The sequence below is a fragment of the Neofelis nebulosa genome, chromosome 17, assembly GCF_028018385.1.
Source record: "Neofelis nebulosa isolate mNeoNeb1 chromosome 17, mNeoNeb1.pri, whole genome shotgun sequence".
NCBI classification, from domain to species: Eukaryota; Metazoa; Chordata; class Mammalia; order Carnivora; family Felidae; genus Neofelis; species Neofelis nebulosa.
Window position 1 is genome coordinate 26,868,267 of NC_080798.1, and position 25,405 is coordinate 26,893,671.

Genomic DNA, 25,405 nt, shown 5'->3' on the forward strand with positions numbered 1-25,405 from the left:
AATACTTGTCTCTTGATGGTGATTTTGGTTGTGGTTCTCATTAGATGCCTGTGGACTCTACAGTGATTCAAATATTGTAAGATACCCTTGAGTTTACAATAAATGACTCTCCTCCAGATTTTAGTAAGATAATTATAAGGTGTCTTGAAATTAGTGTTTATCAACTCAACCAATCCAAAAGGAACATTTCTACAAAAGAGTTAATACTAGGTTTTTATGCCAGAAAGTTCAAATGGTGCAAGCTTAATAACTGAAAGTTCCTCATTAAGAAATGAATTATTTAACATCAGAGTATAAAATAGAACAGTTGTTTTAGAAACTTCAAGGAATGCAGTGAGGGAGTTATTTTTAATGTTAAAATACTGCTGGACTTGGAGTTACTGCCAGGAAGAAAAGTAATTTCAGGCCACAAGCTTCAAAACAGGCAGAAACCTCCAGTGTATCGAACACACTTTCTGGAGTAGGCCCAGAAACACTGGTCTGTGAACAGTTGTCTTTGTATTTGTGGGGTCTGAACTGGCAGTTAAACGGAACAAATAATAACGGAATTTAAAAGCCTGGTAAGATTTATAGTTGATCCGCGTTAGAGGAGGAATATTTATGGTTTCGGTCACTTACCCATGAAGTATGGGAATTATTTCATAAAAGCAGTACTGCCTGTGTTTTTCGCATGTTACTGTAGTATTCTGAATTGTACTTTTTTCCTTCCGGGATGTTGGTTGGGTTGGGAGATTAAAAAAAAATAGGTGGCTAAAGTTTTATTCTCCTTTTTGCCTGCCTTTAGCTATGGACACACATGTCTGATTTACTCAATTTTGCATACTTGGATGTTTCTCTGTAAAGAGTTAGGCAAACGTCCATTTGTTCCAGTACTTATGTATCATATGTGTCCATTTAATATCTAGTAAGATTTTCCCTTCAAAAATGATCCTCAGGAAATGATTGGTGTTCTAATCAATCCTTATAGTTTTTCAGAATATGGAACGTTCTCAATTATTTTTGAAAAATAATAGTATTTATTGGTGAAGCTACATTAAACTTAACCTCAAGATGCTAGTTTCTTACTTTCATAGAAAGAATTGAAAAATTAGCTAGAAAAAAAAGAAATAACACAGATTTAATGGTTATTCATGAGGTATATAAGACGCCATTATAAATAAGCTTTTAAAATATCACTTAAAGGAATACTGTGTTTATGTTATAGAACTCACAGATAAACACTTCTAGGAACATGTAAGGAGTGAATGGGTACTTTGGGCCTGGGATGAAATTTCCAGTGGCGGCATCATACACAGGTTCAAGAACGACTGTGTCCTAGACAGTCTTGATAGCTAGTTTAGGGTAAGTCCTCCAGCTTTGTTCTTCAGGATTGCCTGGGCTATTGTAGGTCCTTTATTATTTTTTTAATGATTATTTATTTTTGAGAGAGAGAGACAGCAAGCAGTGGAAGGGCAGAGAGAGAGGGAGACAAAGAATCCCAAGCTGCCTCTGTGCTGTCAGCAAAGCAGGGGAAGGGCAGAGAGAGGCTGACAGAATCCCAAGCTGGCTCCAAGCCATCAGTGCAGAGTCTAGTGCAGGGCTCGAACCCAGACACTACAGGATCATGACCTGAGCCAAAATCAAGATTCAGGTGCTCAACTGACTGAGCCATCCAGGTGTCGCTGTAGGTCCTTTAGCCATATAAATTTTAGAATCAGCTTGTCAATTTCCACAAATAAGTAAATAAAACCTCCTGATACTTTGATTGCATTGAATCTGTAAATCAGTTTGGGGAAAATTGACAATTTGATATTATCATGTCTCCTAATTTATGACTAGCTTGATTTAAGTCTTAATAAATGTTTTAAGTGTTTTAATAGTTTTCAGTGATGAGGTTTTGCATATTCTTTCTTTAGATATATTCCTAGTTGCTGGATCTTTGTGTATGTATATAATTGTAAATGGTATTTTTAATTTTTTATTTTCTAACTTTTTTCTACTACTACCATGTGGGCATACTACATTGACCTCTATTCAGCAAACTTGCCAAACTGACTTATTAATTCTAACTATAGATTCTTCTGGATTTTCTGTGTACACCATCAGTTATCAAAATTGGAAATAATGTCAGTTTCTGCTTCCTCCTTTGCTGTTATTACACCTTTTGTTTCATGTCTTCCCTGATGTACTAGCTGAGACCTTCAGGAGGATGTGGAATAGATATAGTGGTAATACCCAAAGTAGGCAGGAAAAAAAAAACGTGAAGAAATTACCAGCCTGTATAACCTTTGTTTTGTGCCCTCAGGCGACCACTCTTCACCTAATTGATGATAAAATCTCATTTGTACAGGATTCTCAGTAGCTGTCTAGTTTGATTCAATTCATATCCCTTCACAACATTCCCCGATAAACACTGTGCCTTGCCTATTTGATTCTGTTAGCTGATGCATCTTTATAAACTTGGCTATTTCCCAGTCCCCAAGAAAATAGAAGCTATAAGTTGGGGGAGAAAAAGCTGAGTGGTTGGGTGGTATGAGTCATAAGCAGTAGGATTTGATGTCCGTGAAAACATGCCTGTCCTCGCATTATAGATTCCCTGAGGACCCTGCTGACCACAGGTCAGACTCTGACAATTTCTGTAGTTCGGTTTGGATCTCTGTTTGACTGGGTTGTATTTTGACACGTATTGTTTCTCTGGTACCTTTGCCTTGGGTACGATAGTAAAATCGACCTAATATTAAGTGGAAGAAGGTAGACATAATATGCTTAATTTTTTGGTATGTCCCTTCCAGACAACTTCACAGTTAAAAATGCGTCAAGATAAAATATTTGAATTTTACGGCACCAGTTCTCCTCATCCGTTAACTTTAATTCTCCCAGTGCACCCACGACTGACTGGGGGAGGACAGGTACCCTGCTGCATTAGCACATCTGCTTAGTATTGCCAGGAGCCAGTGGGTCAGAGGCCGTGGGAAGAACCATGTGCTGAGGGAGTTTGGATGCCTGCTCCTTGCTTATTGTGCTTTTGTCACTGTACATGCCATTCATTCTCTAGGCTAGCTCTTCTCCTAGCCTTTCTCGGGTCCATTTCCGGGAGGAATCCTCTTCTGTTGGGCCACCTTCAGTGTTCTTTGTTGTGGCTTCCTGCCATTGACTTCTCAGGCCCTGAGTATCCTTTATGATAGTTATTTTAAGTGTGGCTCCTTTGTAACCAAAACAGGAAGCTGTTCCTGCAAGAGAATCAAGTGTTTTGATTCTTTCAGCTGTTTTTTTTTTTTTTAATCAGTCCTCTGTAAATCTGAATCCTACCAATTCTCTCGTCACTCGTCTGCTGTCATGAATGTCATGAATACATTTCTTGTATCAGTGGAGAATACTGTAATTGAAGTAGTACAATGGAGAAAACATTGTAATGTTTTTAGGACGTGACCTCTGAGCTTTATGTAACTTTTTGCTAAGTTCTTTTGTCTTTGACTTCTTGGAGCAGTCTTGTACTTGTTGCAAGAACTGTCCCTATCTTTTGGATTTTACATTAGTTATCTAGTGCTGTGTAACAAATTACACCAAAATTTAGTAGATTAAAACATTTAACAAACATTTGTCATCTCACAGTATCTGTGGGTCAGGAATCCAGGAACAGCTTAAACTTTGCTGGGGGAGTTACGGCTCAAGACCTCCCATGAGGTTAGACTCAAGCTGTCAGCCAACTTGAAGGCTTAACTCAGGGAAGATGTGCTTCCACCGTCACCTCCATGGTGGTTAGCAGATTTCAGTTCCTTGCTGACTATTGGCCAGATCTTCAGTCTGTCACCATATAAGGCTCTCCCTACTCTCACGACATGGCCACTGGCTTTCCCCCATAAGAGTGATATGTGAAAGGGAAAGACAGAAAGAGTCTAGAACAGAAGCTATAATCTGATGTAGTCATCACTTCTCCCACATTCTGTTGGTCACACAGACCAACTCTGGTACAATGAGAGACGGCACCACACAGGCATGTGAAACCTAGGAAGTGGGGATTGCTGGGGGTCATCTTGAAGACTAGCTCTCACAGATTCTTTTTTTTCTTTATTTTAAAGACGGCTTTTATACATCTCATGTCTGTTAATACAGCCCCCATTTCTGAGAGTTGAGATAGTTTGTTCAGAGTTCTAAAGAAAACCTGTGGTTTGGTTGTTAATAGAGAGTGGGAATTTCTGTGCTGCAGAAACAGTTAAGAGTAGCTGTGTTACTCTGCTAGGTGGGCCTTTGGGGGAGAAGAGCTTAATAAGACTCGCAGGCAAATGAGTGGTTCTTTAGCAACAATTGAAACAGCCTGTTTTGTCAGCTTTCAGTGTGGATTTTGTTGATGTTCTTGTTTGTTTTCTTTGGGGACATAAAAACATTGTTAGCTGTTTTTAGTGAAGCAAGGATAATTGAGTAGTTTGCTGTCACTTGGTTCCAGTCACATGTAAACGTCCTCAAATGTCTGAACCTGAATCCCGTATCTTCTTTTCTGGCTGGTGTTAGAACAAAAAAGAGAGAATAGTTTGGGTGTGTGCCTCTGAACCTGAAAACTGTACACCAGACGCTTTGGCTGTTTATTTTAGATTGTTATAATACTGAGAAGTCAGATTTTTCATTTCTGAGGAGATGCCTGTGTCTGATGGGTAAGAGGTCTTTGAGCACCTTGTAACAGGTCCCAGTTTTAGTATTTATGGACACTGGATTTAAATTGCCCCTACCTTTTCCTAATCCTGAAGTTACACAACTTTGAATATTTCTTCTTATTACAGAATTTACCAATTTAAACAGCTATAGCAATTTAGCAGCCATCACAGTCTAAGAAACTTCTCTGTCAGAAGGATTTTTCCAAGCCAACAGTGAAGTCTGTGCCATTGAATCATGGCACATGCCATGCCGTTGATCATGATCCACGCATCATACTTGAGCTGATTTCTTATCTGAGATCCAGGTCGCATAAACAGGGCTTAGAAGTTTTAATTCAGCTTTGCATTTCAGTATGTAAAGCCTTTCTTCACCTGTTCTTGCTTATCTTTCCTTTGATTGTGTTAGGGCTCAGGACAAATAAAATTTTTTAATAGTCAAAGGAACTAAGGTTAACTGTGGAGGAAGATGGACTAAAGAGAGAGTATTAGTCCCAAGGCACCTGGCTTGCTGGTTCTAAAGCTTTGGAGATTTGTGGGGTTCTGTTACAGCTAACTGGGTTTTACAAACCAAGATTACAAAAAAAAAAAAAAAAAGAAAAAGAAAAAAAGAAAAATGAAATCTAGAGAATAAGAGTTTGTATGCTTAATACTTTGCATTTGTAGGGATATTAGGCAGCACGTTGTGTCCCAACATGTAAAATCAAGTGATGTTTTAATGCTGAAATGAAAATATCATGTTGGCATGTAGTGCCAGTGTCATGAAGATATATTAATATTTTTTTGACATTTACGCTAATTTATTCATTGTTCCCTCATCAATATTGGCCTGGTTTAAGAAAGATTTGTTTGCCTATGTAGACTGGAAGGAAGTGGCAATGAAGGAAAAACCCTACTTACGTATGATAGGAGACAAAATATTTGTTATTTAAACTCTATTTTGGGACAGGAAAATCAAATATTGTCAACAAATTAAAAAGCCATTGTTTCATTTAATGAATCATATAGGAAGATGTCATGGCCTTTAAGTGTCATTGTCTAATGTGATCAAAACCACCCTTTTAAGTTGCAAGATATTAATAACAATAGCATTTTTTTTAATATTACACATGGCCTCTGCATTTTAACTGATAATCTAAAGTTTCCCAAGACTATTTTTTTGAATCTCTAATACAGGAAATGAGATTTATTCATGCACAAAACCTTCTTGGAGACAGTGGTCCGTGCTTCTTTGTCTGGTACAAAGTTAAGACCCTGTGTCTTGGACCCTTGTATAGTATCTCATTCAGTCAGTGATTCAGCTAGCATTTACTGTATGCCAGGTTCTAGATTGGTTCCTGGGAAGCAGATGAAGGAAAACTCCTCTAATGAATATATTTAATCCATTGGAGGAAGTAGATATATAAAAAATAATTTTTAGATGTGAGATGTTTCAAGCATCGTGCCAGTGTTTAAAGTGCTAATAGGGGCGGTGCCTGGGCGGCTCAGTCGATTAAGCATCTGACACTGGCTCAGGTCATGATATCGCAGTTCATGAGTTTGATACCCACGTTGGGCTCTGTGCTGATAGCTCAGAGCCTAGAGTCTGCTTCAGAATCTATGACTCTGTCTCTCTCTGCCCCTTACCCACTCATGCTCTGTCTCTCAAAAATAAATAAGTGTTAAAAAAAAGTTTTTAAAAAAGTGCTATGAGGCACTGAATTGATCATTGAAAGCTTTGTTATAGATATTGTAGCTTTTTGAAATTGCTTTTAGTAAGTTGAGACAAAATGGTCATTTGCTTACATCTCAGAATTAATTGGAATGGATAAATAGATGGGAAAATATGTTTTCCAGATATTCTATTTTAATATTCTTTGTTTTCATAAACAGATAACTACTTCTAAAATTGAGAAATGGTTCACAATCATAATTTCCATCAATATCTCAGTATTTACTATGTAGAAATGTTTAGTAGGTGAATTTGAAAGAAAATGTATTTGGTCATGTTAAGGTTGTGATCATCATCCCCAAAGTAATGAATTAAATACTGGCAGAAAGGATGTTAAAGATTTTGTTGCTAGCATAAGGGTTTTTCTGGGCGTTTGAACCACGGATTTCTCCATTAGAACTAATTCCTTTAAAAAAAAAAAAAAAAAAAAGATTGAAAATATGCAGGCACAAATGCCTTGGCAGCCCCAGTCAGTAACTTGAATCTCAGTTGCATTTAGCACACTTCCTCTGGCTGGGAGCATGGTTTTCTGGAAAAGATTAACCTGAAACTGACAGCACAAATTATACAGTTGGAAATATTCAGGTTTTTCTGATTTGTTTTTAAGATACTTTGTTTTCCCCTTTCTGCCTTCCCAAGAGAAAGCTCTCAGAAGCATTGTGTCCATGGTCAGTTTAGCTATGAGGCACATACTTGTACTGTCTTATAAGAAATGACAAAGCCGGTTATAATCTCAGCATCTCATCTCACTTTTTAAAGCAGACTCAGTTAAAAAAACAAAACAAAACTTAGTTGTTTTTATAACTGCAACCATACAAATCTTTCTCTTTAGGCCTAAATGCAGTCTGGATCCATATATACATACCCATACTAAAGAGTTGAGATATAAACAGTATTCCCCTTCATTGGTCCGTGGGCAACCTGTCTGCCAACTAGCTGTTGACACACCTAGTAACACACCTCCTGCACCCATGCACACAAATAACAGTTCAAATGAATTTCATTTTGCTCCTGCTTCAGAATTCAGGAGCCCGGCATGATTGTAATAATATTATTACATAATTAATCTTCACTAATTAAAAATGTTTATGTTTACCCCAGAAAGTCAGCATTAAGAACAGTAATCTTTTGGCAGATCAAAGTAATCATTGTTTTGGTGATTTGTCATTCGTCCAGAGATTTTACAAAGATTTATTTCAACAGGCATAACTAAAGAGCTGTATTGTGTAAGGCACTGTGATGAGTTGGTGTGGCAAGATTAGAGCTCATCTAGGCTGACTCTCCTTCCGCAGATAAAGAACATAGGGCCCAGTTTCTTAGACAAGGTTTTGCTCCATAACTGTCAAATTATGGTCTGGGTGCTGTTCACTCCCTTCAGCCTAAAAGGTGTTCCAGAATAGTGGGAACTACAATGAGAAAGGTGATTTGGGGGGTACCTGGGTGGCTTAGTCGGTTAAGCGTCCAACTTCAGCTCAGGTCATGACCTCACAGTTTGTTAGTTTGAGCCCTACGTCAGGCTCTGTGCTGACAGCTCAGAGCCTGGAGTCGGCTTCAAATTCTGTGTCTCATTCTCTCTCTGCCCCTCCCCCACTTGTGCTCTGCCTCTCTCTCAAAAAAAATAAATACATGTAAAAAAAAAATTTTTTTTAAGTGGTTTGGCATCTATTGCGGTTGATCTTGAACACAACTTCTAGAAGTTAGGAATTTGCTTAATTTGTGATGTAGGCCAGTAAAGATGAGGAAACGTGGAAGTGATGTAATCACAGCAATGATTTAGAAAGATTCATTTGCAAGTAGTGAAGAACATGAATATAGGCATACGTTGGAGATATTGAGGGCTTAGGTCCAGAACACCACATAAAGTGAATCAAGTGAATTTTTTTGGTTTCCCAGTACTTATAAAAGTTATATTTACACTATCCTGTAGTCTGTTAAGTATGCATTATGTCAAAAAAAATAATATACATACCTTAATTTAAAAATATTTTATTACTAAAAATGTTAATCATCATCTGAGCTTTCAGTGAATCTTAATCATAATTTTTGCTGGTGAAAGATCTTACCTCGATGATGATGGCTGCTGACTGTTCAGGGTGGTGGCTGCTGAAGGTTTGGGGTAGCTGTGGCAATTTCTTAAGACAGCAATGAAATTTGCCACATCGACTGTTCCTTTCACTAATGATTTCTCTGCAGCATGTGGTGCTGTTTAGTAGCATTTACCCACAGTAGAACTTCTTTCAAAATTGGGAGCCTGTCCTCTCAAACCCTGCTGCTGCTTTATCAACTAAATTCATGTAATATTCTGAATCCTCTGTTGTCATTCAAGAATCTTCACCACGTCTTCATCAGGAGTAGATTCCATTTGAAGAAACTCCTTTCTTTGCTCATCCTTAAGAAGCAGCTTCTCATCCCTTAAAGTTTTGTCATGAGATTGCACCAATTCAGTCCCATTTCTAGGCTCCACTTCTAATTCTAGTTCTCTTACCCTTTACACATCTGCAGATACTTCCTCTAATGAAATCTTGAACCCCTCAAAGTCACTTGTGAGGATTGGAATCAACTTCTTCCAAACTCCTATACATGTTGATATTTTGACCTCTTCCCATGAATCACAAATGTTCTTAATACCATCCATAATGGATTTTCAGTTTTTCCAGATTTTCAGTTTACTTTTCTCAGATCCATCAAAGGAATCACTATCTATGGCAGCTATAATCTCACAAAAATGTATTTCTTAAATAAGACTCAGAAATCAAAATTATTCCTTGATCCATGAGCTGCAGAATGAATATTGTTTTAGCATACATGAGAACAACATTAATCTCCTACATCTTCATCAGAGGTCTTGTGTGACCAGGTGCATTGTCAATGAGCAGCAGTATTTGGAGAGGAATCTTTTTTCTGAGCAGTGGATCTTAACAGGGGCCTTAAAATGTTCAGTAAGCCATGTTGTAAATAGATGTGCTGTCATCCAGGCTTTGTGGTTCTATTTGTAGAACACAGTCAAAGTAGATTTAGCATAATTCTTAAGGGCCCTAGGATTTTTGGAGTGGTAACTGAGCATTGACTTCAACTTAAAGTTACCAGCTGCAGAGAGTCATCTGTCCTTTGAAGCTCTGAAGGCATGGACTTTTCCTCTCTAGCAGTAAAAGTCCTAGATGGCATCTTCTTCCAATAGAAAGCTGTTTCATCTGCATTGAAAATCTGTTTTTATTGTAGCCATCTTCATTAATTATCTTAGTTAGATCTTCTGGATAACCTGCTATAGCTTCTCCATCAGCACTGCTGCTTCTCCTTTTACTGTTATGTTATAAAGATGGCTTTGTTCCTTAAACCTCATGAACCAACTTCTCCCTGCTTCAGACTTTTCTTCTGAAGCTTCCTCCCCTCTCTCAGCCTGCACAGAATTAAAGAGACTTAGAGCCTTGGCTCTGGGGGAATGTGCGCTTAAGGGAATTGTGTGCCTGGTTTGATCTTCTCTCCAGACCACTCAAACGTTCTCCATATCAGCAGTAAGGCTGTTTAACTTTCTTATCATTCATGTGTTCCCTGGAGTATCACTTTAAATTTCCTTCAGGAACTGTTCCTTGGCATTTACAACTTGGCTATTTGGCCAAGAGGGCCGACTTTCAGCCTTTCTTGGCTTTAGACATGCCTCCCTCACTAAGCCTAATCATTGTTACCTTTTGACTTAAAGTGTATGTGTGTCTCTTCCTTTCACTTGAACACTTAGAGGCCATTGTAAGGTTATTGATTAGCTTAATTTCAGTATTGCTGTGTCTCAGGGAACAGGAAGGTCCAAGGAGAGGGAGAAAGATGGGAATGGCTATCAGTAGAGCAGTCAGAACACACATAACATTTACCGATTAAATTTGCCCTCTTATATGGATGTGATTTGTGGTGCCTCAAAACAATTACAATAGTAACAGCAAAGATCACTGATCACAGACCACCATATAATAATGATGAAAAAATTTTAAATGCTGTGAGAATTGCTGAAAGGTGGCACAGAGACAAAGTGCTCAAATGCTTTAGGGAAAATGGTGCTAACAGACTTGCTCTAGGCAGGGTTTACAGGCCAGTAAGTGTCAGAGTCAAGATTCTAACCTAGGCTAAACTTAGTGGCTACACTGTGCTTTCATTATTCCTATATATTCTATGTCCATTGTCCCTATAACAACTATTTGAAGTGTAGATACGATTTCTCTCATTTCAGATGGGGAAGTGGAAGCTTAAGATGATAAGGGAAATGAACAATCTGAACAGGAAATTAAGAAAGCAGTTCTGTTTACGGTAGCAAATGGAAATGAAAACTACGATGAAATATCACCTCACACCTGTCAGAATGACTGAAATCAAAAACACAGAAGCAACAGGTGTTGGCAAGGATGTGGATGGAGAAAAAGGAACCCTCTTGCACTGTTGGTGGGAATGCAAGCTGCTACAGAGGAAAATAGTATGAAAGTTCCTCAAAAAGTTAAAAATAGAACTACCCTACAATCCAGTAATTGCACTATTGGGTATTTACCCAGAAAATACAAAAACAGTAATTCAAAGGGGTACATGCACCCCTTTGTTTATTGCAGCATTATTTACAGTAGCCAAACTATGAAAACAGCCCAAATGTCCATTGATTCATGATTGGATACAGATGTTGCGGTGTATACGCGCGCACGCGCGCACACACACACACACACACACACACACAATGGAGTATTATTCGGCCATAAAAAGAATGAGATTTTGTGATTTACAACAACATGTTTGCTAGGTGAAATAAGAGAAAGATAAATACCATATGATTTCACTCATAGGCAGAATTTAAGAAATAAAACAAGCAAAGGAAGAAAACAAAAGACAAACCAAGAAACAGACTTTTAACTATAGAGAACAAACTGTTGGTTGTACTAGAGGGGAGGTATGGGCAGAGATGGGAGAAATAGGGGATGGGTATTAAAGATTATACTTACCTGATGAGAAAAAACAAAATGCAAAAGCAAATTCCATTTACAATGGCATCTAATAGAATTAAACGCTTAAGAATAAATCTCATCAAGGAGGTAAAAGATACCAAACATTGCTGGAAAGAAATTTTAAAAGGCCTAAGTAAATGGAAGTATGGATAGAAAGACTTAACATTGTTAAGATCTACCGTTTCAATGCCGTCTACAGATTCAGTACAGTCTCTTCTGGAACTTCAAGTCTTTTTCAGAGAAATGGGAAAATCGATCTTCAGTTCATTAGGAATTGCCGTGGGCCCCAGCTACCCAAAGCAATCTTGAAAAAGATCAAAATGGAGGACTCACACCTCCTGACTTTGAATCTTCTATTAAGCCACATTAATTAAGACAGTATGGTACTGGCATAAGGACAGACATATAGATCAGTAGAATAGAATAGAGAGCACAGAAATAAAGGCTCACATATATGGTCAATTGATTTTTATCAGGGATACCAAGACCATTCAATAAGGAAAGGAAAGTCTTTTTAACAAATAGTGCTGGGAAAATGATATCCACAAGCAAAAGAATGAAGTTGGGCCCTTACAAAACAAATACATAAATACAAAATTAATACAAAATTAAAATAAATATGGAAATTAACTAAAATTTGATCGATGACCTAAATTTAAGAGCTTAAGTTATAAAACTCTTAAATGAAACATTGGGGAAAATCTTCATGACATTAGATTTTGCAGTGATATGGATAGGACACTAAAAGACACAATAAAATAAAAAAAGAAAACGGAAGAAAATATTTGCAAATCATATATCTGATTACGGATTGATATCCAGAAATGTATAAAGAACTCCTACAACTTTAACCAACAAAAGCAACCCAATTCAAAAATGACCAAAGGACTTGAATAGACATTTCAAAGAAGATAGGCAGATGGCCAATAAGCACATGGAAAGATGTTCAACATCACTAGTCAGTAGATCAGTGCAGATGAAAACCATAATGAAATACTGCTTCATGCCTGTAAGAAAAAAAAGGAAAATAAAAAGCACTGGTAAAGATGTGGAGAAATTAGAACCTTCATGCATTGTTGGAAGGAGCATAAAATGGTGTAGTTGCTGTGGAAAACCGTTCATCAGTCCCTCAAAAAGTTAAACATGGAACCACCATATATCCCAGAAATTCCACTTCTAGGTGTATATCCAAAAGGGTGTGGTACACAGGGACTCAGACAGATACCAGTGTTCTTGGCAGCATTATTCACAATAGCCAAAAGACGCAAACAACTCAGTTGTCCATCAGCAGATGACTGGATAAGCAAAATGTGGTGGATACATACAGTGGGAAAAAAGGATGAAAATTTGATGCTACAACATAACTAGGCCTGGAAAACCTTGTGCTAAATGAAATAAGCCAGACACAGAATGGCAGATATTCTATGATTCCATGTAATGAGCTACCTACGATAGGCACATTCATAGAGACAGAAAAGTAGAATAGAAGGGAGGGAGAATGGGGAGATATTATTTAATGGCCACAGAGTTTATACAGAGATGATGAAGTAGTTTTGGGTATACATGGTGGTGACGGTTATATCAGCATTGCAAATGTATTTAGTTCCACTGAATTGTATACTTGTGGATGGTTAAAATCCATATTATGTGATACACATTTTACCATAATAAAAGGTTTTGAAAAGGTTAAGGGAATTTCCCAAAGTCCTAGAGCTTACCAGGTGGAAAGACCTGGACCACAAACCCAGGCTTTCTTGACTCCAAGGCGTCTTGGAAGTAAGGAAAGTGGGTTGTACCTCTACTGTGTATTTCCAAGGATCTACCCAAAGGGAAGAATACTGAAAATGGGATGTTTCATGTTTTTGTACCTAAAGCGATTTGGTGTATCTGTATATCTGTCTGAGGCCCTAAGATCTTTTTAATCGAAAAATATTAGCTACTCAAAATGGGTAAGAGTTGTCTGCTGGGAAGATCTGTTACTCTTTTCTTAATAACAAAATCATCACTATCATATAAATATAAAATGATGCATCAAAAGATTTTCATTAACTTATTAATTAGACGTGTTTCAGTTGGTTCAGGGGAGATCCAGAAAGTACACACGTATGTACATAGGCAGTCAGGAATGCTGAAATGTGCAAAACTAGCGCCTTGAGAAAGGGCGAGGATCCACTGTACCTGTACATGACAAAGTTCACTTCCGTTTCTATGGACGAGCATCATTTGCATTACTTTCTGGTTACTATAGCATACAGAATTGAAAAATAGCTTAAAAGCAGTAAAACACAGACCAGCTGGAAGAATACACTGGACAGGATACACAGCAATCTCTTTCCACTCATTTCCAAGTCTTTCATAGGTTGTTGTTTTTTTTTCTTTTATGAAACTCATAAAAGAGAATCCTTGTCTGTAATACCACTTAGGTTGATTATTTCCAGTTAGGAAAAAAATAATCTAATCTCTAAATTTACCACCAGGTTGCCTTGTTTTGTCAAGGAGCTCTTGAACTTTAGGTGGTTTTTCTAGACTGGACCAAAAAGGTGACCTTGGCCAGGAGCCAGGAATCCTGGTACTGTCTGTGATTTGCTATGCACTTAAGGTCTCAGTTTCCTTGAGTATAAAATGGAGAGCTGAGCCAGATCTTTGACTTTCTGCCTGGCCTTTGAAATTTTATATATCATGGTTTTATCCTATGCTTCTTGAATTCCTGATTCTTCCTGAATTCTGCTAATCTTCAGAGTGAGACCCACACATTTTCAGGAAACTATTTCCCATGGACATTGTATTAATGTGACAGAAACAGGTAATATTCATTTCTTTGAAGAATTAACCCTGTGTTTTGGGTCCTGGGGATTCTGCTACATGCCATTCTTCCCTCCTCCAACCCTACCCCACCAGCATTAAAAACCCACTCTTTGTGAAAATGAACACTTCTTCCATAATCGAGATGAAACGGTTCCTACTATCACTATGCCAGAAAATGTAGCTTTTGAACTCATGAGCTGGCACTTGAGATTGTAGTACATACTTGAAGTTAAGCAGGATATAGAGAATAAGTGATAACTAAAATGTTCTGTCTGCAATAGAGATGATTGTAGAAAACCTACGGCTGTCTGTGGTTTGTTCGATTTTCATTTCCCCCACATTCTGGGGAACGGTTGATGTTAGTAGCCTGTTTTGTGTTCCTGGTCTCTGCTACTTTCCATTGGTTGGATCACCTTTCAAGAGACACTATTTGCCACAAGATTTATTCAGAAAATAAGAAACTTTTTTTTTTTAGCACAAAGCTACTGGTGTTTCCAGAGGTATGATAGCCCTCTGCTCTTCCTCCTTACCTCCCCTCTTAATGTCTTCCTCTCTCCTTCCTTCCCACAGTGATTCTTGGGCTCTTGGGCCTGCTTTCATTGAAGTCATGCTCCTCTGAGAGAGGAAAAGTGGGTGGAAAGAAACACTCAATCGTGTCCCAGGGACAGCTGCTCAGGAAAGCCTAATCCTTTCTCATGAGACATTTGTAGCTATAGAATATCCTTTCCTAATAACCGTGTGACATCAACTCCAGAGCCCGGCTTAGCCCCCACTGCACTCTTGCTTTGCCAGCAGCCATCACCACAGCACATGTCTGTTTGTTGTACTGCAGGGGGGCCGCTGTTGAGCAGAGCGAGTGCATTTCCCGCCATGCCCCAGAGTGCTCCTCCCTTATCTCTTGCCTTCATGCTGTGAAACTCTTGGTTATTCCCTGACCATCCTGGCTGTGTCCTGAATTAGACTGTTAAAACAGGCTGATAACATGGATGAAAGAAGAGCTTGGAGACCTCTCTGAGCAGAGTAGATCAACAAGAACTTCAGGTCCCTCCCACTTTTAGAACAACTTTATTTAGTAATAGTCATATATGTTATAGCACAGAGAAGAATCTTGAGTTTTGATATCTTTTTCTTTTTTCTTACATATGTTAAATTTATGTGATTCCCAGCTGTCCTGTGACTGTGGTCAAAGCCCTATCTCTGGGGCCCTGGGTGGAATTAGGTTGCATTTTGTCTTCTGCTAACAAAAGTCGCTGGAGTAAGACCTGCGAGTCTTAGCAGAGTCTGTGTAAAATATTTCTCCCAACTATATAATTCACTTCCTCCCATTTATACATATTTGGCTTTAAACATTGCTATATTCTCCCAGCGACTCTGTGAGGGTTACTATAATTATTAGGGTTTTACAGATTAGAGAAACCAGATACAAAGAGGTAAAGTAACGTTTTTCAAGGCCAACTAGGAAGTCAGAGCCAGGATTGGAGATTTTTATTGACCATTTCATCATGTAATCTTAATCTCATAACTCAGGGAATAAGTTTAACATTTTGGACTGTATCATGTCATTTGTTCTCATGTATATTATTTTATTTTATTTTTTAGTGTTTATTTTTGAGAGAGAGAGACAGAGACAGTGTGAGCAGGGGGAAGGCAGAGAGAGAGGTAGACACAGAATCCAAAGCAGGCTCCAGGCTCTGAGCTGTCAGGACATAGCCTGACATGGGGCTCAAACCCACAAACCATGAGATCATGACCTGAGCCGAAGTCAGATGCTTAACTTACTGAGCCACCCTGGTGCCCCAATTTTTTTTATTTTAATGTTTATTTTTGAGAGAGTGAGTGAGTGAGCAGGGGAGGGCAGAGAGAGAGATACAGAATCTGAAGTAGGCTCCAGGCTCTGAACTGTCAGCACAGAGCCTGACAGGTATATTATGTTACATTGGTAAAAAATTGTGCCTTGTGAAAGTGGATACCCTCCTCTTTCCTCAAATTGACATTGTTTCAAAACAATTTTCTCATGTTACTTAAAAACACTTGGGATACAATTTTAATGACTGTATAGTATTTTATTGGATAGATGTTCCACAGTTTACTTAACCATGTTCCCAATTTGAGTATTTATATTGGATCTAATTATAGCCAGTGCTGCCACAGGTAGGTTTGTTGTCTAAACTGTTGCCTACACAACACTTGTCTGCACCTCTGATTATGACCTTAAGGATAGGTTTCTGCAAAATTGGACCACTAGGTCTGAGAGTAGGGATGTCTGGGAGGCTTTCAGTGTATTGATAAATGGCTTTTCTGAAAGATTGAATCACTTTTTATATTTCCATAAGCTCGGTGTTTGGGAAGACCTCTTCACTTTCTTTAACACTGATCTTTGTCATTTTTTAAACTTCTGTGCTCATTAGTTTAATTTGGTAGCCAGCAAATGGTATCTTGCTTTTATAATTTACATTTCTTTGCTGCTTGGCGAAACCGTCCTCTTTCATGTGACTGTTGGCCATTTGTTAGGAAGCGCTCATGGGACAGGGCACGCAACAGAGGTTAAACTTTTTTTTATTGTTGCTGTTTGCCTTGCCTTAAAAAGCCCACCTTGCTTGGGGCAAGGCTGGTAGTGAACTGTCGGGACCCTGCCACAGTCTTCTCTTGGTACTAATCCCCCTGGCGGGAGCAGGGAGGGGGACATGACACTAGAGCTGAGTGCTTGAAAGCTCATGCATAGGACACAGGGCTTTCATCTATAACCCAGGCTTCATGCCTTCAATGGCGTCTTTGTTGAGATGATGTTTTGCCTGTTTGTTTTAATGAGGAATAGAAGTGTGAGTTCTCTGAATTTTCAGTAGTTCCTTACTCTCACTTTGCAGTACATGTAGATCCTAGTGGATGACTCTTAAAATCCAGTGCTGGCCTATCATTCCTGATTAGCCAGTACCATCTTTTTGGTTTGAGTTTTAGTTCTCTAGGCTTGCGTTCTAATGGTGGAGCATTTTCAAGCACAGATTAGTTCTAAGTGTATTGAATGCTTCATAACACAGTTGCTGTTCCTAAAGCCTGAAATAAATTGTCATCTTTTATCTTACGAGGCCTAGTTGTGTTAGAAATATCTCTCCCCATCGCCACTCCCTCCATGCTCCAAGCCCTGAGTTCACTACCCCACTTGGAAAAGGATTGGATGTCCTGAAGCATTGGTTACGTAATTGTGGATTGGCTTTCACCCATCCAGTATGACTTCCTCTTGTGATCGTGAATTCCAGGCTGGCAGCAGTAATTAGATCTCAGGAAAGCCCATCCAGCGGCACACCAGGCAAAAGGGCCTCGCAGCCTCTTTCTGTGTGTCGGCTGAAGTTTCAGAACCCTTCATTTTTAGGGTACAGCAGTAACCTTACACAGGTGATGCTTTTCTTTCTGTGCATTAATTTTAAGCAGCAACACCTGCTTTCTGTGCTGCTTTGAGATCTAATGGAGCTCATCTGGCCATTGGAGTACCTTCCCGCCCTCGTCACTGATACTGCTCAGACAGGCTGCACACGGAGCAGCAGGCAGAAAACCTCCCATTTCCACAAGCTGCTGAGTAACCCAGTGATCACTGCAGTTAGTGAGACAGAAAAGTGCTGTGAGAAGTTGTAAAGACCAGGGAAGACTTACTAGAATCCAAACTTTGAAAGATGAAATGACATTATGAAGAAATGACTATAAGAATAGATGTAACTCCAGACTTGGTTTAAGGTACAACACGTGCGTTTCACTTTGTGATCTACAGAGGATTTTCTCCTAAATTCTGTAGAGATAGGTAGCTCAAGGTTTAATGCTGGGCCTACGGTCTGACAGCCAGCAAGTGGCAGAAAAGCTGAGCTCTTGTCTGCTTTCTGTCCTGTATCTCTCGTGATTCAGTCTTGAAGAGGAGCCCTCGTAGGGCCCTGCAGAAGAGCAGACCGAGAGAGCCATTCACCGTGAAGGTCATAGCAAGGTTGTTCTGCACGGGACTCATTTAGGAACATCCTAGGATGTCTCCAGTTATCATTAGAGTCTAAAATTAGGGTCTAATATTGTTAAACATACTCAGGAATCACTTTTGGAAGGAAAGGAGACAGTTCTTTTAACTTCATGAGATATGAGAGTGGAAGAATCATAACAAAAATAAAATAGACAGTGGTGACTTTATAATGACTGTATGTTGTGTGTTACTACATACAGTAATCATTTCCAGAAAGATGCCTTAAAACATTTCATGAGATAGTACAAGAACTGGAAGAATTATGTATGGCAAAGCTAAAAGAAAAGCAAAACTAGAAATGAGGATGAATACAGTCAAATATTATATACACTTTTTTAATGTTTTATTTATTTTTGAGGGAAAGGGAGAGAGTGCCGGCTGGGAGGGGCAGAGAGGCGGGTGGACAGAGGATCCAAAGCCAGCTCCACACTGACAGCAGCAAGCCCAATGTGGGGTTCAAACTCCAGAGCTGTGAGATCATGACCTGAGCCGAAGTTGGACACTTAACCAACTGATCTACCCAGGCGCCCCTCATACATTTTTTAAACATCTATTCATTTTAGGTTTCTGGCTACAGACTTAAGTAACATTTTTCTTCCCTCAAACTGGAATTACAGAGACCAGTAGAAAGTGGTCTGATAGGTCAGTTGGCTCTTGCTCCTTGTTTGTCTAGGCTCAAACCAAAATGAGTCTGTACTCTGACAAGTTGTTAGCAACCAAGGCTCTTAGGCAGGTAAAGGAAATAGTCCTTCATTATAGGGATTTCAGACCAGACTTCATATTTTCTTACCCTAGCACTGCCATGATGTTTGTTTTATTGGAAAATGATAATCTTGGAGTTGAACTATGTGTTTACAAAAAGAAGCATTGCTTATACTGGGATCTGTCATTTCCAAGTTCATGCTGCCTATCAGGAAATGGGACACCTGATGGAACTCCTCTGAAGAGGGAATTGGAAACTTTGTGTCCCATTGATCTAATGAAATTATACAAAATAATCTATTGCATTTGGCCTTTCAGTGTCTGTTTTCTAAAGTTGAACAGAGCCAGGCATTGTTCCTGGCTTAAGAATATAATGGTTAAAAAGAAGACAGGCGGGGTTGTGCCCTCCTGGAGCTTACATGGAGTGCGAGGGGTAGAGGACAAACAGGTTTGAATAAATGAACAAGACAGCACATTACATCACCTTCAAGGGGCTCTTGAAAGACTGATTCTCTGCCTGAGTTCTACAGATCACAAGGTGAATTTTTGTGCCTGAATAAATACATAAAGGTGACTGATCTGTTAAAGTCTACTTTGCTTCTGTTTGATACATACTGCTAATGAATTTGCAAAGCTGCCAGTCTCTGAGAATTTCTAAATACATTTTTCTCTCTTAGGTTGTAAAGAACACATCTTAGAAGATGCAAAACCTGAATCTATCAATGACACTACGGACTTAGCCCTACCACCCGAAATGCCGATTTTGATTGATTTCCATGCTCTGAAAGACATCCTTGGGCCCCCAATGTATGAAATGGAGGTGATCATTCTCATTTCCTTTGTTGATACCCACCAATTTATTCTGATAGTTGCTTCATGGATTAGGAGAGAGGTAGAACCGGGTGGTTTGGGAGGCTGAATTTTGTCCAGAGATTGGAAACTTATTTTCTCTATGGTAGTGAATTTTAGTGCTTTATGTGATAATGAGGCTTTTTTAGAGAGCCAGGGACCTTGTCCATATGCTCTTCTGGAAACTCGATCTGAGCTCATTCTCTGCCCTCTAGTTCCATTTTATGAACAGTGTCTGACTTTCCTCCTTAGAAATTCTATATTCCTATTAATTCCTAATTAAGGATTTTTTTGTGTGTGCTATCAAAGGCTTGGGAGACAAAGGTAGGCAAACAGACTAGTACAGAATATCTGAAAACATGAGCCTAGCGTTAGCTTCAGACCCAGATGGTATCTTTGTCCAGACCCAGATGGTATCTTTCAAATATCTGTCATTTCATTGTTAATAAGTTTTAAGTTTCTTTTAGGTCAGAGCCACGAGCCCTATTTCCATCTTTCTCCCTAACTGTCCCTCACAGCAGAGTGTCCAGTCAGAAAGGCCTGAGCCCTAAGACTGAGTTGAGGCAGCTGGATGGAGAGGTATTGAATCTATGCCTACTGAGGGATTTTAATACATTTCAGAGGATTCTTATGTGAGCTTAATTTATGGGTCAGTGACTAGAAAAGAATTTTATTATACTACTGAACATAGCATCTTTCTTCAGAAGCTTTACCATCACCTCCTCCTTTCAGTTTAAGGAAAAACAAGATTTTCAGGAGAATAAATCTGATAAATTATGCAGAAGATAATCTCTTCATCTGATTTTTAAAATCACGAGTAGATAAGGTTTTCCTCAAGTCTTAAAACTGAGGAAAGGAAAAATAGTCCCCAAACCCATCTTGTTTATCTGTTTAAACTCTGAGCTGCATTAAAGCTAATGAGCCTCTCTGTAAAACTCTGTTACAAGAATAGAAATTTGTACTCTCAACAGTAAATCTGGTCTTGAACAGTTGAATCAGAGGCAAATTGGGTATTTGAATTCTTCAGTTATCATGGATTTAAATTTTGAAATGTTGTAAGAAATGGAGCAAAACTTTCTTTGGTGGAGAAAGTGAACAAAACCTGCTTTTCTGTTCTGAGAGAATGCAGTTGCCTTGAGAGTAAAGATGCAAACAGGTTCTGACTCCTGCATTTCCAGTGGGCTTTTTTCTCTAAGCTTTCTGGAACAGTACGTTCCAGCAGTCCTTTGGGAATTTAAACTAGAGCAACAGATAAAAACAAAATATCAATATGTGTTTCTGTTGCATATACCCTTCTCTCCTGGCCATTTCTGCTATTAGGTTTGGAAGCATTGTTGACATTCTTGGTGCTTTGACCAAAAAAAAGAGGAAAAGAACAGAAATGAGAAATGTCACAAATACTGTTCAGCAGCTCTAGAGAAACTCATTTTATTTCCCCTTGGGCATCTGAGCACTTTCACCAACATGAATCTGAAAGGTAGAGTCCAGTGGCCATTTTGCCTTTATAAATAGCATCTTAGAATGGTAGGTCTGGTATTTGGGAGTTTGGGACATTTCGTTCATCTTTTCCACACTTGAGAGACTTCACCCTGTAGCCTGGGGTTTCTGTCTGCTTCTAGTGGTCTGATGACCTTCAGCTCCAAACTTCTTAATCAGCCTTGCCTGAGCTTTTGCATCTCCAAGATTAAGATTTATGGAACATCTCTTTGTTGTCCCTGAGGGCCATGACTGTGCTGGGAGTCTTCATTTTACACCAGGGAAGAAGTTTGAAGAGATCAAATGAGATTAAATCCATAAGGTACAAATGGCAAAGTCAGTATTCAGACTCCGACCAGCTGATGGCAAGTCTAGTATTCTTTCTGCTCTTCTTCAATACTGTGTCAGACCAAGCTAATTCCTGCCCTTCTCTGCTAAAAGAGAATGGCTTGAAGTATGGCAGTTCCAAAAAAAAAACGCCATCTGCTCTACGTCAGATTTTTGTTTATATTCTTACCAAATGTAGTGCTGTGTTTTGGAATGGGAGAGGTTGGGATGGGTTTCTTGGCTACTTTTTGTGTATATCTGTTAGGTATCAGGCACCACAGAAGACCCTCTCACAAGTAAGACATCTTTGAATCCTCAGTTATGGCCTCTTTCCAAGAACAGATGAGGAAACAGGCTTAGAGTGTTTAAATAACTTGCAAGAAGACACATCTTTTGCCAGAACTGAGATTTGGTTCAGGCCTGACTCCAGAGGTGTGACCTGTCTCTCACGTGAGAGAGATGGAGCACCAGCACCTGGGCAGGCCTTGGTTCTCACAGGGGATTCACAGTGGCCAGTCTTTGTCGCTCTTCATGCACTCCCAGGTAAAAAGTCTGCAGAGACATTACACTAAGAATGTTGGAGTATGTGTAGAGGTGATCCCACAGTGTTATAAGGCACCTTTTTTGGTTTAAATGCCTATGTTCTCCATAAAGATAAAAGTCTAGGGTCTGTCATTTTCTTCTAGAGTTTCATTCGTTCAGTAAATAGTCATTAAGGCGCTGCTGGCAAATACAGTAGTGAACAGGCAGGATTCAGTCTCTCCTTTCATGATACTTTCATAGCAAAAATGAACAGGTTAACACATAATTCCAGGTTGAGGGTGGTGCTGTAAGGAAGGCACACAGGCAGGACTGACGTCAGGGCCACTGCTCCAGCACCATTGGAGGCTCATTTTATAGGTAGACTCGGGCTTGCTGGTGGATGATGGACAGGGAACAAAGGAAACAGTCATCAGGTGGGAGCAACAGGATCTTTGGATGGCGGTGCCATCTACTGAGGCGGGAAAGACAGGAATGGAGGGCAAGGGCTGGTGCTCCGTTGTGAACATGTTAAGTGTGAAATGTCCGAGGCACAGGAAAGGAGACGTGTGGACATGCAGGCCTGTCCCTCAGAGGACAGGTCTAAGGTGGAGGTATAAATTAAAGAACTGTCCGAAAAGAGAGGATATTTAAAGTCCCAGAAATGTTGAGGTCACCAGAGGGAAAAGTATACCTAGAAAAAAGCAAGTAGCCTCGGGGCAGGCCCTAAAGATGCCAACAGTTAGGGTCATGGAGAAGAAGAGGAGCCCTGGGGGGAAAGAAAAGTTCGGAAGTAACAGGCAGGTAAGAGGGAAATAGGCTTTATGCTGCCATGAAAACAAAGGAGCATGGCAAACAAACAAACCCTCATGAAGGAGGGGACATCCAAATGTGTTTGCTGTTTGTGTATTAGCTTTGACATGGAAGTCCATGACCTCGAAAGAGGCGGTCCACAGGGAGTGGTGGGCATGGTCGATTTGGGAGTGTGTTGGACAAAGAGTGGGAGGTGACAGGAAAGTGGATTAGTGTGTGGGCAACTCTTTTCAGAAGCTGTGAATGATTGCAGAGAAATGAGGTGGCTCAAAGGGAGTGTGGAGGCCACAAGAAGAATGTTTCCAAACGGAGCCCTGTTTGCTGATAACAGCGATCCCGTAGAGAGTGTAGGATGGATGTTGCTAGAGGGTCAGCAGGTACAGAGTCTTTGGGAAGGTGAGCTGGGGGTGGGACCGAGAGTGAAGGGCAGGAAATGGCATGTGTGTGATGAGGATCCCTTTGTGGGGGTAATGAGGAAAGGGGCACAAATAGTGAGTCCCTCACAAGAAAATGGTTATAATGTTGGAACACAGGTTCATTTGTCACACAAGGAGAGAACTGAAGCTAGGACAGAGCAAGTGTATGATGTGAAGGTGGCAGAAGCAATGGTCTCGAGGACAAGCGAACTAGAAGGAGAAGAAAATGATCAGGGATGGCAGGGTTAAAATTCAGATTTCAGAGGTGGTGTGGTATCTGTTAGTGATAAGGGCCCAGAGGAGAGTGGCTGAGTTACAGTGAGGAAACCATTGTTGGAACTGGGGAGGTGTTCAGAGAACACAGAATCCAGGAAGCAGAAGAGCATCAGCTGTTTTCTGAGGACACCGTAGGTGATAGCCAGAGGTGGATGCTAGCACGACATAGATGATGGCAGGATGCAGGGTGGTGAGGAAGGAGAACAGTGTTTGAAAGCAGAAAATGGGGAGAAGGGAATGAATGTGGGAAAGCCAGCTGCAGTAAACAGGGGTTTAGGAGAAGGAAGGAGGAAGAAGGTCTGAGAGGAGCAGGGAGGCCTGTCCCTCACCTGGTGATGAGCCCAGCCTCCCCAAGTGTGATGTGTTCATCTGACACAGGGGGTAATTGTATGTATGTGTTTGGGTGGATTTTAGAATTTGGTGAGGTAATGTATATAAAACACCCACATAGTGCCTGGTACATGCTAAAAAAACAATGCTAGTTCCTGCAACCACTGCACTCTGTAAAAACTAACAGGACCATCCCCAATCACCATAAAAACACATATATTTTAAAAAGAAGGTTGTTTTTACTGTTTTTGTAGTCCTGATTTTATACCTGCAATTAATAGTCTTATACCACCCCTAACTACTTACTCTCATCAGAGAGAATCTGCAAAAATATGTTACTACCAAAGGTGTGACCAACCTAAGAAACGAACAGTGAGGGAGAAAGTAAGACGGCACATTTTTACTAACAGTTAACATTCCTTTAGAATTCCCTACACAGGTGGGAAAATGAGTTCTGGGAACTTAGTCTAGATTTCAAACTTAGGGACAGTATCATAGTCACCTTTTCCAATACAAGGAAATTTCCTAGAGAAACAAGTTCAATTAAACGCACTTTTAAAAAGGAAAGGAAAGATCTCCCTGCACTGGAAGAAAAGGTGCGAAGGAGCAGGCATGGGTGCAGGTGTCGGCAGCAGCCTAGGCGGCCTGCATGCCATTGTGCTGACACGGGGCACGCTACTTTAGAGTCCTTCCTCAGAAGCACGGGCTGGGCCACATCGAGGTACAGAATCAAATCACAGCTATTTAATCTTATTTAATCTGGTCAGTTAGGAGATTGCCATTAATAACAGCTCAGTTGTAATTACTCTTACTGGTTACATGAATACCCTAGGGACGGGACAGGGAATGAGAATCCTACAATTTTCATTTGCACCCCAGTGAAAGCAGGAGAGGCCTCCACATCACTGGGTACATATCCTACCTGGCCAGTCTTGCAGTTGACTAAATATCTCTGGGGGGTGACAGTCTTAAACTCTCAGATTGTAAATGTAGTGACACAGAAGAACAGGTAAGCTCTAGTCTTTATGGTAAATTTAATTTTCAGCCTCAGAAAACTAGTCATCCGTGCCTTAAGTGTCTACGTTCTGTCCATCCTGCTAGTCCTGAGATTGTGTTAGGTATCTGAATATTACTGACTCTGTTCATATTTTGTATTAAAGCCTCAGTATTGGCTTCCTGCAGTGGTGTACAAAAAGTCCGTATCTGAAGGTCATTTAAAAAATAGTATTAAAGGAAAGAAGATAGACATGCAGATTTTTTAAAACATCTTGAATAGAATGCATCCAAAGGTGAATTCCAGGAGATTCCATCAGCTTATCTTTCAAACAGACAAAATCAGGTGCTAGAAATGGGCAGAGTGTAAACACTAATGAAATGCCCAAAAGAATCGCGGTGGTAAATTACTTCTCGGTTCCACAACATTTAAACATGCTGTTTACTACAGCACCAATGCTGCACACGCGGCCTGGCCCAGCGCCCACCACGGATGGGTTATGCCGAGAAAAGGCTATACTGACAGGCTCTGAAAGCAGCCAGCTCTCTGCAGTGTGGCATCAGGCCAGACGGGGGCTATTTAACATGGCTTTGAG

The 25,405-nt window shown here is 39.9% G+C and overlaps 1 protein-coding gene across 1 annotated transcript in view; it reads left to right on the forward strand.

Moving 5' to 3' along the window:
- Positions 1–25,405, forward strand: part of LONP2 (lon peptidase 2, peroxisomal) — a 104,184-nt gene that overhangs the window by 70,339 nt on the left and 8,440 nt on the right. The window contains exon 12 of the mRNA XM_058706807.1: positions 19,488–19,630. Coding sequence (XP_058562790.1) covers positions 19,488–19,630 — 143 coding nt within the window. The remainder of the gene's footprint in view (positions 1–19,487; positions 19,631–25,405) is intronic.